This window comes from Thalassophryne amazonica, chromosome 7 (genome assembly GCF_902500255.1).
Source record: "Thalassophryne amazonica chromosome 7, fThaAma1.1, whole genome shotgun sequence".
NCBI classification, from domain to species: Eukaryota; Metazoa; Chordata; class Actinopteri; order Batrachoidiformes; family Batrachoididae; genus Thalassophryne; species Thalassophryne amazonica.
The window spans coordinates 19,323,776-19,337,669 of NC_047109.1; the positions used below are offsets into that span (position 1 = coordinate 19,323,776).

Here is a 13,894-nt window from a genome sequence, read left to right on the forward strand (position 1 = left end):
TCGGCTCGCAGCCGGCGCGGCACGCCCGCCACAGGAAAAACACCTCCGTGTTGATAACCATTTGTAATACCCAGGCGGCTTTTGGTGGCTTTCAGTTGAGTGAGTATCTGAGAAATTGTTTAACAGCAGGGCATGTTCCAACTTGTCCTTAAGGCTTCCAACGGAGGTGTTTTACCTGTGGCGGGTGTGCCGCGCTGGCTGCGAGCCGACGCACCAATCCGTCCGCATGTCTTTCATTAAAAAAATCTCCTTTAACAGTGGAATGTCCGGATAAACTGCTGATTCCGACCTCTTCTGAAAGTTCTCTGTTCTCTCACGACGTTCTGGGTCTACAGAGGCTTAAATTTGGAGGTTTTCAGCTTGAAACAGGATGACGACGTCGCCTCGGAGTGCTGCGCGACGTCCCGCTCCATGGGAAGTCCTTACAGCGATAGAAACAATCCAAAATCTCTCATCAGCCGTTAAAATTTTCACCGAAAACCACCTGAATTTCTCGAATGATGTCCACTCGGATGTGCCTCACAGTTTTGGAAAAAATTTTGATGAAGCACAGCGCCAGTCTCTCAGCAACTTCTCAGACAAAGGAATTCCGACGAGGGGGCTGGACCACTCCTTCCACAAGGCGTGCTCACAGGTGAATGACGTCACCGACAGGTGTGAAAAAACTCTCGCATGCCCACAAGGGTTCAAGCTTGGCTCATGTAATCACACGTGATTCAAATCCATATGTTTTTTTAAAAAAAATAATAAGGTCGGATACTTTTCTCACAGACGTCGTATATGTCTCTGAACCTCTGCTGGAATGAATTTTCCCAGCGTGGGAAAGTCTTATCTCTTACACACACACGCTCTCTGTCTCTCACACACACAAACACACACATATGCTCTCTCTGTCTCTCACACTCACACAAACGCGCATGCGCTCTCTATCTCACTCACACACACACACACACACACACACACACACACACACACACACACACACACACACACACACACACACACACACACACACACACAGAAAAACTCATATACCTTTACATTGCAAAATAATATTTTTTGGTTTGCTTTTTGCTGTGGTTGTGGAACTGTTGTGGCTGGTGTGCCTGGCTGGCTTTTGTGTGTCTTTTGTTTCTGTCTTTTGGTTTTCCTCCCAGGTGGCTTGCATTTGGGACTGAGTGGCTGTGTAGCTGAGTTTATCAGGACCTCACCCTGATCACCTGAGGCTGATCACCTGCGGCTCGTCAGGACTCACAGCTGTGGTGCATCTACATGGATTGGAACATGGTGGCATTTAAGACTGGAGTACACAGAGTGTATTTGCCAGAGACTCGACCTTGTGACCAGACGGGTGAGATCGTCGTCTCAAGAGCCATCTCATCATCAGTGGATGCAGAGAACGTCCAGGTTTGATGCATGGTCTGTGAAAGAGGAGGGGGTGAGGTCTCACGCTCGTCAGCACACTTCCTGAGGTACGTTAGATTTTGTGACTAACATTTATACAGTCAGTAAATGTGGTGTCCCTCACACCTTGTTATATTGAGCTGTTATGTTAGTCCTTTTAATTAGCTTCCACTGCAGTGAGTTTGTGAACAGGATGTTCCATGCCTGCAGGGTGGGAAGCTGATTAGTAATTAAGCCAGGAAGTGTTTGCTGTTTGTACACCTTTGAGTGTTCTCTCTGTGTGTTGAGTGTGGACTCACAAGATGATTTCTTCATTCACAGACTCGGTTTGTCGCGGCCACCTGGGGGGTGTCGGCGGGGTCCTTGGGTCCGAACTGGTTCTGGCTCCGGACCGTTAGCGCTGCTGGGAGCGCACCGTTTACCACCTCGCCAGACCGCGCACTTATTTGTTTGTATATTTATCACATCACTGTTATGTTTATTAAACTCAGTTATCCTTTGTACCGTGCTCTGCTTATTTTATACTGGGTCCTTCAAACGCTGGTCGGTTCTCCGGGCTGCGTCCGACACATAACAGGAACAGCTTTTTACCCTCACAAGGTGTCTTAAGAATATGACCAACCAGTTTACCTTTGGTTTTTTAAACTTGGAAAAGCTGTATAACCTGTGTGAGGTCTTCCAGCCACATCCACCTGGAGGCCCGATGAAAACCCAGGACACACTGGAAGGATTTTCCTAACCTGGAATCTGAGCTCCCCTCACCCAGATGCTCTCTCAGGACTGGCTGCATCCACTTTCTACCTTTAAAAACAACTGCAGTAGACATGCTTTACTTCTATGACTTTCATTGTGTAAAGTGTGATGTGCCATGAAGTGCACGTCTGTGGAACTCAAGAACCGTGTTGTGTTGTTTGAAAATGAATAACTGAGTCGTTAAGTGTGTCACCTTTGATCCTGCAGCATTCCTGTGCGCTGTCCACACGCAGACCAGCTTCTTCTGTCTTTAGTTCAAATGTGACATGAAGTGATTCATAAAGGCTGAGAACAGCCAGGACACGTGACTAACCGTAACAGAAAGAACGGCCAAGCAACATTAAAAAGTGGGAGTCGGTCACGTGACTTCCCACAGATGAGTTCCACTTGCACGCGTGTTGTCAAACTTCACCTTGAGATGTTCCCAGCTCAGTCCCCGCCCACTTTAAGGCACTGCAGCAAAACCCTCGGAAGCCGCACCGAAAATGTGGACGTGCTGATGACGTCACAGGCCGGTGACCGTTGTTTTCTGAGGCCCCGCCCCCTGCCCCTCGGTGCTGCGGATCAGGACTCGCGCAGGATTTGGAGTTGGACGTGGACATGGAGGCGGACGGCAGAGCCGGCTGGGACAGCCCGGTGCAGTTTGTTCTGGCCTGTGTTTCGTACGCGGTGGGTCTCGGGAACGTGTGGAGGTTCCCGTACCTGTGCCAGCTGCACGGCGGAGGTCAGTGACGTCATTCCACGCATTTAACCTGAAACAGGCTTTTGACACTTTTGTCAAACTGAGTTGCGCCTTTTCCACGCGGGGACACACTGAAGCTGGTTTTAATCCACAAAGCAGGAATGAAAGTGATGAATGTTTGGTTCCTCTTCTTCATATGGATACAACAACAACAAGTTATTTACTGAAAACTCTTTCGAGGACAGAACGTTGTTGTTGTTGTTGTTGTCAGTTTGGTGTCTCAGTGTCTGATCTTCTTTTATCAACATCAAGGTGTTCTGGAACAAGTAAATTCGGCTGATTTTTAAAATTCTTATTTTATTTATTTTTATTTATTATTTTGCAGCTGAAGTTTTTTATACCGTTTGACGGTCTGGTTCTGTCCCGTGGCTGAATGCCTGGCAGGAGCCCAGTCAGGACTTATTTATTGCCGTTTTATTTTCATGTCATTGAGCAGCTCGATCAGCCTCACAGCCCTCCGACGCTGAAAAAACTTTACACTCAGCCTGTACAGTTAAACCAGGGCAAAACAGGTTCTTTCAGAAGGTTCCAGGCTTTATTCTGTGTTAATCCTCTCATCAACAAAGCTCCTTGGGCACACCAGCGTCTATGGGTATTGATCTTATGTTCCACAGTCAGAAGTGGAACAGAGCCCAGACTGCCTTTGCCCTCTGAAGCCAGGGGCTTCCTGCCTCTGGAAACTCTGAAAAGCACATTCATGCATTTATTTGCATGAGACTACACTGTAAAAATGAATAAATAAAATAAATAAATCCCTTGTTTTTATGGAAAAATTCTGGCAGCTGTGGTTGCCAGGGGAATTCTGTAAAAATTGCAGTGAATATGTAAATGGTTCTACATAAAATATGTAAGAAATTGTAAAAAATTTACAGTTTGCAGCCGGTCTGCTCTGTGTAAGTCTGATCCCGTCAGATCTCAGAAGCTAAGCAGTGCGGCATCTGGTTAGTACTTGGATGGGAGATCTCTTTGGAACACCAGCGGCTGTGTGTGTGTTTCTCCAGGTAAAACTGGAGTTGCATCAGGAAGGGCATCCGGCGTAAAACTTGTGCCAAATACCAGTGCGGATCTGGCTCTATCTGTTGTGGCGACCCCGAAAAAAAAGGGAGCAGCCGAATGCACAACAACAACAACATGTCAATTTTACAGTTTAAACCTGTTGTAATTTACCAACAAACAAAACCCTCTGTAATTTTAATAGTCCTTTCCTGGTTTCCAGTTAGCATGGCCATGCTGTTATGAAACCATTTGTTTTCTGTAATGTTTATGCATAATTGTTGCTTATTTTACAATGCATCAATCAGGGTAGATATATGCACATCACCAGGTGCAAGGCTACTGCAGTGAACATAGAACAAAAAAATAATAATAAAGCCTGCACACTTACTCCTTTGTTACTTCCTTTAATGTGACAACCAGGGGACGATCCAGTGGGATCGAAACGTTGTCACATTAAAGGAAGTAACAAAGGAGTAAGTGTGCAGGCTTTATTATTTTTTTTTTTTTGTTCTATTTTACAATGCATCCCATTCAATTTGACAACTAATTGTCAAATAAACACCACTATTTCTTTGTAAAGACCTCATTATCAGACTGTCATTTAAATTCAATTTTTCTGTAAATTATACTTAAATTATTTTTAATAAACTGTCTTTTGAACCTTTTATTACAATTTAAAGACATTAAATCCTTTAATGATCTATTTATTTTCCATATTTAGGTGAACTGCATTAGCCGTTCCAGATATTGGTTAGTGAACAAAAGAAACTATGTCCTTATCGCAGTGAGATGGAACACATATTTTTAAGTACTTCGAGGTGTTTCACTCATACCAGAAATGTGAAAATGTAATTCACTTTACACAATAAATACTCGTAGTGATAAATTAAAAACTGGCTGCAAATATACGTTGGGTTAATGTACTAAAAGAATAAATAATTACAATAACTGGCTTTCAGAATTTTATTTTTTAACCGCAGTTAGGGTTAGGGTTAAATTTGTCTTTTTCTGACATGCATATTTACAATATGTATGGTGCAAACTTTGAAGGAATTTTGAACACCCTTGTGTTTAAACCTGTATTTTCTTATAAAGCCATTTTGGAACAGGGATGGGCAACTCCAGTTCTGGAGGACCACTGCCCTGTAAGTTTTAGACATCTCCCTGCTCCAACAAATCTGGATCAAATGTTATCAGGCTTCTGTAGAACCTGATAACAACACATTAGTTTAAACCAGATGTTTTGTTGTAGGGAGACATTTAAAACTTACAGGACATTGGTCCTCCAGAACTGGAGTTGCCCATCCCTGATTTAGAACAACTGTAGCTTCAAATATCTTTTTAAATTAAGAACCAGGTATGACAAAATGTAAAAGCAGTAAAACTCAGTAACAGCTGCATACCAACAAACATTTTTGTCATTTTTTTCAACGTGTTTAACTTTTACTTGTCTCTCCCCCAAGAACTGGGGACAAAATACAGAATAGGGCATTTTGTCAAATGCAGCCTTAGTGTCCATATTCAGTCCATATTCAGACACCCCGCCATTCATGATCAGAGACTTCCTGGATCAACGTTAGGACTCTTGGATGGATGTTCAGATGGAATGTGTGGTTTTTCTACACCTTTGTGCGCCTCTCTGGGTTGATGGGAAAAAAACACCTGGAGAAATAAAAGAAAAACAAACAATTGCATTGATAACAAAGTAGTTTAATTGATGACAGAACGCTTATCGGTTAGAATTTTCTATCAAGTCCTCATTTTAAAAAGGACAATCTGCACCAAATGTCGTTTTGCAACATCGAAAATTCATTAAACATCCATTCATCCATCTATTTTCTTCCGCTTTATCCGGAGTCGGGTCGCGGGGGCAGCAGCTCAAGCAAAGCCGCCCAGACCTCCCGATCCACACACACCTCCCCCAGCTCCTCCGGGGGAACCCCAAGGCGTTCCCAAGCCAGCCGAGACATGTAATCCTTCCAGCATGTCCTGGGTCTTCCCTGGGGCCTCCTCCCAATGGGACGTGCCCGGAACACCTCTCCAGCGAGGCGACCAGGGGGCATCCAGAAAAGATGCCCGAGCCACCTCAACTGACTCCTTTCGATGTGGAGGAGCAGCGGCTCGACTCCGAACTCCTCCCGAGTGACAGAGTTCCTCACCCTATCTCTAAGGGAGCGCCCAGCCACCCTGCGGAGGAAACTCATCTCGGCCGCTTGTACTCGCAATCTCGTTCTTTCAGCCATGAGCCAAATCTCATGACCATAGGTGAGGATCGGAACGTAGATCGATCGGTAAATCAAGAGCTTTGCCCCCCTACTCAGCTCTCTCTTCACCACGAAGGTCCGATACAGCGACCGTATCACTGCAGACGCTGCACCGATCCGTCTATCGATCTCACGCTCCATCCGTCCCTCACTCGTGAACAAGACCCCAAGATACTTAAACTCCTCCACTTGAGGCAAGGACACTCCACCCATCTGAAGAGGGCAAAGCACCTTTTTCCGGTTGAGAACCATGGCCTCGGATTTGGAGGTGCTGATTTTCATCCCGGACGCCCCACACTCGGCTGCAAACCGCCCCAGTGCACGCTGAAGGTCCTGATTTGACGAAGCCAACAGAACCACATCGTCCACAAACAGCAGAGACGAGATTCTGTGGTTCCCAAACCAGACCCCCTCTACACCTTGGCTGCGCCTAGAAATTCTGTCCATAAAAATAATGAACAGAACCGGTGACAAAGGGCAGCCCTGGCGGAGGACAACGTGCACTGGAAACAGGTTTGACTTACTACCGGCAATGCGAACCAAGCTCCTTAGCAAAGGACCCCGGACCCCGTACTCCCGGAGCACTCCCCACAAGGTGTCCCGAGGGACACGGTCGAATGCCTTCTCCAGATCCACAAAACACATGTGGACTGGTTGGGTGAACTCCCATGAACCCTCGAGCAACCTGATGGAGTGTGTAGAGCTGGTCCAGTGTGCTGCGACCAGGATGAAAACCACACTGCTCCTCCTGAATCTGAGGTTCGACCATCGGTCGAATTCTCCTCTCCAGTACTCTGGAATAGACCTTACAGGGGAGGCTGAGGAGTGTGATCCCCCTATAGTTGGAACACACCCTCCGGTCCCCCTTCTTAAACAGAGGGACCACCACCCTGGTCTGCCAATCCAGAGGCACTGTCCCCAATCGCCACGCGATGTTGCAGAGGCATGTCAGCCAAGACAGTCCCACAACATCCAGAGACTTAAGGTACTCAGGACGGATTTCAGCCACCCCAGGAGCCTTGCCACCGAGGAGCTTGCTAACCACCTCGGTGACTTCTGCCTGGGTAATGGATGAGTCCGCCTCTGGGTCCCCAGTCTCTGCTTCCTCTTCGGAAGATGTGACGATGGGATTGAGGAGATCCTTGAAGTACTCCTTCCACCGCCCAACAACATCCCCAGTCAGGGTCAACAGCTCCCCACCCGCACCGTAAACAGTGCCGGTGGAGAGCTGCTTCCACCTCCTGAGGCGTTGGATGGTTTGCCAGAATCTCTTCGAGGCCAACCGATAGTCCTCCTCCATAACCTCCCCGAACTCCTCCCAGATCCGAGTTTTTGCCTCTGCGACCGCACGGGCTGCGGCATGCTTGGCCTGCCGGTACCTGTCAGCTGCCTCTGGGGTCCCACCTACCAACAAAGATAAGTAGGACTCCTTCTTCAGCTTGACGGCATCCCTTACTTCCGGTGTCCACCACCGGGTTCGGGGATTGCCGCCGCGACAGGCACCAGAGACCTTGCGACCACTGCTACGAGCGGCCGCATCAACAATGGAGGTGGAGAACGTGGTCCACTCGGACTCCATGTCTCCAACCTCCCCTGGGATCTGGGAGAAGCTCTCCCAAAGGTGGGAGTTGAAGACCTCCCTGACAGAGGGTTCTGCCAGTCATTCCCAGCAGACCCTCACGATACATTTGGGCCTGCCAGGTCTGACCGGCTTCCTCCCTCCCAGCGGATCCAACTCACCACCAGGTGGTGATCGGTCGACAGCTCTGCCCCTCTCTTTACCCGAGTGTCCGAGACACGTGGCCGAAGGTCAGATGATACGACTACAAAGTCGATCATCGACCTCCGGCTCAGGGTGTCCTGGTGCCACGTGCACTTATGGACACCCTTGTGCTCGAACATGGTGTTCGTGATGGACAAACTATGACTAGCACAGAAGTCCAACAACTGAACACCACTCGGGTTCAGATCGGGGAGGACGTGCTTCCCGAACACCCCCCTCCAGGTCTCACTGTCGCCGTCCATGTGGGCGTTGAAATCCCCCAGGAGAACAATGGAGTCCCCAGTCAGAGTGCTATCTAGTACCCCTCCCAGGGACTCCAGGAAGGTCGGGTACTCTGCACTGCCGCTGAGACTGACAACGGTGAGAGACCTGTCCCCGACCCGAAGGCGTAGGGACGCGACCCTCTCGTTCACCGGAGTGAACTCCAACACATGGCGACTGAGCTGGGGAGCAATAAGCGATGCAACCCCAGCTCTCCGCCTCTGCCCGTGGGCAACGCCAGAAAAATGAAGTGTCCAGCCCCTCTCCAGGAGTTGGGTACCAGAGCCCATGCTGTGCGTGGAGGTGAGCCCGACTATCTCTAGTCGGTATCTCTCAACCTCCTGCACAAGCTCAGGCTCCTTGCCCCCCAGCGAGGTGACATTCCACGTCCCAACAGCCAGGGGCTGTGAGCATGGACTGGGCCGCCGGGCCACCCGCCCTCGACCACCACCCAATCCTCTCTGCACCCGACCCCCATGGCCCCCTCTGCAGGTGGTGAATCCACAGGAGGGCAGGCCCACGTTGCTCCTTCGGGCTGAGCCCGGCTGGGCCCCATGGGCTAAGGCCCGACCACCAGGCGCTCGCGCGCGAGCCCCAACCCCAGGCCTGGCTCCAGGGTGGCACCCCGGCTCCGCCATACCGGGCGACGTCTTGGTCCTTGATCTTTCACTGGTCATGGAGGTTCTGAGCTGCCCTTAGTCTGACCCGTCACCTAGGACCTGTTTGCCTTGGGAGACCCTACAGGGAGCACAAAGCCCCCCGGCAACATAGCTCATAGGATCATCCGGGTACGCAAACTCCCCCACCACGATAAGGTGGCAGCTAGAGGGGAGCTAGAGGGGGGAATTCATTAAACATTTGAAAAAAAAGTGTAGAATTAGTGATGAAGTTAAGTCTATTCATTATGTTGCTGAGATGGTGGGTTAGTGGTTAGCACTGTTGCCTCACAGCAGAAAGGTCATGGGATCGAGTACCACCTGTGGTCTTTCTGTGTGGAGTTTGCATGTTCTCCCCGTCTTTGCTTGGGCTCCCTCAGGGAGCACCCACTTCCTCCCACATCCAAAGATACACAGTTGAGGGCCCCTTCACACATAATTTGTGTGAATGTGGTCAAAATGCATGTGAAGTGTGCATGAAGCAGGAATCATATGCAATACGTGTAAAATCATAGCTGCCTCCAATGCCTCGTGCACTTGTTGCTACAACTATTTGCACACACCAGTGGCTGAAAGACAGAGTGTGCCCTCTGAGAGCCCATTCGATCCCTCTCGTGGCAGGTGTCGGCCAAATTCCAGCTGACACACACGAACATCTAACACCGCTCGCATGGCACTGAGAACATGTGTGGCCATTCGCACTATTAACACGACAACAGTCAGCAGACAATCACTTTCGAGCTGGATGTGAAATTTGTCTAAGTGCCCCCATGAGTGTGGCTTTGCAAAACAGACATAGTGACACATTGGTGTGTGTGCTGAACTGACACGGGGCGTGTCCACCGACAGGAGCTGCTGTGGAGATCTCTGGTTCTGGATGTCCCAGCTGGAGAATGCATACAGTGTTTGGACAGACATGAACCTGTTTTCTTCCACTAAAAGTGGAAGAGTTAAGTTAGTGAATTCAGTTTCAGTACGGAAGGTTCCTGGTTCAAGCCTCACACCTGCCACATTTCTCCAAGTTATGTGGAGTTGTGTCATGAAGGGCATCTGGCATAAAACCTGTACCAATTCAACATGCAGATCCACCTCAGATTTGCTGTGGTGACCCCAAGTGCAAACAAGGGAGCAGCTGAAGGGACCTACTTTTTACATTTAGGTTTACATTTACACTGAAAAAAGAGAATGTTTGAACCAACTTAAAAAAGTGTTACAATTTGTAAAAACCTGAATGAATTAAGTTGTTTGAACTTAAGTTTGAAAGTTAAATCAACTCTAACTTACAAACTTAAGTTCAAACAACTTAATTCATTCAGGTTTTTACAAATTGTAACACTTTTTTACGTTGGTTCAAACATTCTCTTTTTTTAGTGTACCTTTGCAAATCTAGTTGGCCTGAACCATGGTAATTAGGTAACAGTAATATAAATTTATCATGTTGACTCAACAAATTTACACTTAGGTCATTCAGCAAAATTGTTTCTGGCTAAGTTCATGCATTTTACTTGGGCGGGAATACTTTACATAATTTTGTTATGTTAACTGAGCAAGTTTTTTTTTTTTTTTTTTTTGGAGTGTGGAAGAAGAAGCTGTCCTTGCATTTTTAGGTTAGAATAAACTTAAATTTCATAGATAGGTCTCACTGAAATTCTGTGGCAGTTCACTGCTCTCTGTTGTTATCCAGTTGTTAAGGTCTGACGTAACGCATCACGTGATAAATCTGTTTCCATGTCCAAAGACCTGCAAGTTTACAATTAAAGTTACATCTGTATGATCCTTTTAAGGATCTACAGTTTAAGTTTAGTTTGTGTTTACAGTGTGCGCAAACCTCCATCCCTCCCTTCTCCGCCTCCACCTTCATTAACCGCATTTGTCTGTTTCTAAGGTATGAACACTTAATAAGACTTTTTTCTTTTACTTTATATATTTTATTATGCACAGGTAAAACATACATGTCTGTTTGTTAATAAAAAATTATTTTTTACAATAAACAGGACGTTAAAGTGTAAACTTCACTTTCCCCCCAAACGACATGAACAGGAAGCGATCGCGGCTCACAGCAACTCCCACTGAAAATAACGGAGAAAACAAATGGCATTTTTACATAAAACAAACGCAATAACAACATCTAAAAACCCAGTTAATATATCCAGGAGAGTTGTAGGCACAAAATACAAAGAGTTTTATGTTGCGATGTTACTGCTGTTACCCGTGTGCAACGGTTTAAGTGCAGCCTGATCAGAGCGTCTCAGTGCAGTTCTCAGTGGTAATGACAGCGCGCCTTTTTTGTTTGTACTCGGAAGTTGGAAATCACATGATGCGTTACATCACACTTAACAACCGGATATCTGAGGACTGAGGAGCCTCTTCATCCCCACTGACAGTAGACCCAGTACCTGGACATGCCACAGGTCTCCCCTCTGCTATGTGCTCCTTTCGGTGACAGAGACGTTCTTTCATCGTGTGAATTTGGCACCCATACAGCTCCACGGCGCATTTCAAATTTGTGACAAGGGCACTAACTCTAACAGGAGCTCAGGCACATTGTGCACATGAGAAAAATGACCTTTAAATGCTGTATAAGTATAAAATGACCACCTGAAATTGGCACCAACACACTTAAAAAAGCAACACAGTTCATTTCTATGTATCCGGCAATGAAGCACAAAACCCGCTAATGTCTCTGTTGTTTTACCACAAACACAGGTAATCATTTTTCAATTACTTCACAACTGAAGAATCCATTTGTTTGTTTTCTACCTGCCTTCTATGTTACGGAAAGACTGCCCCAAATTGTTTGGCGTAATAACTTAACATGCAAACATGGCTAATTTTAACTACAGTCACTCCTGTTTCTGCACCTTCAACAATGGACAGAATCTAATATGACTGTGACAGTTATTTAAAGCTTGAGGGATGTCACTTTTCTCCCTGTGCAGCACATGTGGTCAGCACGTCCTCCATGACAAAAACAGCTTCTGATGTGACGAGACGTGAACTTCTAGTCAGGCTCGTCACTTGACAATGAAATGTCCAATGAGAGAACAGAATCGGCTGACGAGAATGAGTGCCTCCGGTTTGAAATTCTTCTTCTTCTTCTATTGCATTTAACAGCAGCCAGCATCCTTATTGTTGCATTGCTGTCACCTTCTGCATCAGTCCGTTATAGTAGCAGGACTAAATCCTCTTAATGACTCCAGTGTCTTTCAAGTATTTAAAAAGCCAACACTTCCCTCTCCCTCTTAACCTGTTTAAAATACACCCTACAGAAACTTATTTCAGGCTTATTCTTCTAAATTCTGAGAGAAGCGCTCCTTTCTCTGGAGTATTTATTACAATACAAGAGGACAACACTGTACTGTCTCTGGCTGTGGACACTCCAAACATAGTTCATCCTGATGCTTTTCTAGGAAGAAAAGAGTACTGTTCAATAAAGTATGACCAATTCTCAGTCTATCAATAGTGACTTCATCCTTTCTTTTCCACCCTTTTCTTCTAGTATTTACTGAATCTGTCACTCTACTAGCTGTTGAAAATAAATGCTTACCCTTAGTCTCCTGCTCCCAGCATTTTTGCCATTATAAGTTAATTTCCTCCTGACAATTCACACTTGCCCTCTGCTTTGGACAAATTGATACAGATGTCTATGCTTTCTTTTGTCACATCTCTTTTGGCCAACCTATCCACCTTCTTATTTGTTGGGATACCTATATGCTCTGGAACCCACATCAGAGTTATCTCAACCCCTTTCCTTGCCACATCCCTAATCGCCAAAACAATGTCCAACATGAGGTCTTGCTGACTCCTGGATGAACCAGTCCCAATACTCTTGATAGGTGACAGAGTGACTGCACACACTTCATGATGATCTATCTGTGCTGTCCACTGGGCTTCACTGTGAATACAATCAGGATATCTGATGTTCTCTTGCATGACTCTATATTTCATCCTTGGATGACAAAAGCTGGTCCAGTAGCACCTGTTTCTGGATCCTTTGAGCCATCAGTAAAACGTAAAACATGTTCTTTGTACCTCTCTGTTACAGTTTGAAATTCAAACACATTATTTTTCCTGTAACATTACAGTTACATAAACATAGATTAAATTTTGTGACTGTCATGTTTAAAAGTATGCTACCTTCTATCTATCTATCTATCTATCTATCTATCTATCTATCTATCTATCTATCTATCTATCTATCTATCTATCTATCTATCTATCTATCTATCTATCTATCTATCTATCTATCTATCTATCTATCTATCTATCTATCTATCTATCTATCTATCTATCTATCTATCTATCTATCTATCTATCTATCTATCTATCTATCTATCTACTTCAATTTCATTTTATTTTCAATTTATTTTCATTTATATTGTGCCAAATCACAACAAGGAGGAAGAAACCTCAAGCAGACCAGACTCAAAGAGGTGACCCTCTGCTTGGGCCATGCTACCAACACAATTTACAATACGAATATACAGGAAATTTTAGGAAATTCTGGGAGTCAATGCTGGTGCACAGGATGGGAAGCTTGCAGAAGACCCCACTCCCATTTCTGGATGGAGCCACACCTCAAACAGAGAGAAAAAAATCAGGCATTGGAAAGACAACAAATACAGTATAACTTATCAGCATTTAGCAACAAGAAAAACAGAAGAAATACGAAGGTGATCACCTGCCAGTAGCCCTAAGCTTCACTAAAACACCCAGACTTTAGATAAAGTTGAGGCCGCGGCCCACTCTCATTACGAATAAAATTAATTTAAAAGGGTAAAAAGCAAAGTAACATACTATGCCAGTATGCTAGCCATACGAAAGGGAAAATAAGTGCATCTTAAGTCTGGACTTGAAAGTCTCTACAGAATCTGACTGTTTTATTGATGCAGGGAGATCATTCCACAGAACAGGGGTACGATAAGAGAAAGTTCTGTGACCCGCAGACTTTTATTCACCCGAGGGACACAAAGTAGTCCTGCACCATGAGAATGCACAGCCAGTATGTAGGGTTTAATTAGGTCAGCTAAGTAGG

The 13,894-nt window shown here is 45.9% G+C and overlaps 1 protein-coding gene across 1 annotated transcript in view; it reads left to right on the top strand.

The window, feature by feature from the left end:
- LOC117513692 (sodium- and chloride-dependent transporter XTRP3A-like) overlaps positions 1-13,894 on the top strand; it is a 259,989-nt gene that overhangs the window by 15,041 nt on the left and 231,054 nt on the right. The window contains exon 3 of the mRNA XM_034173933.1: positions 2,746-2,881. Coding sequence (XP_034029824.1) covers positions 2,758-2,881 — 124 coding nt within the window. The 5' untranslated portion in view covers positions 2,746-2,757. The remainder of the gene's footprint in view (positions 1-2,745; positions 2,882-13,894) is intronic.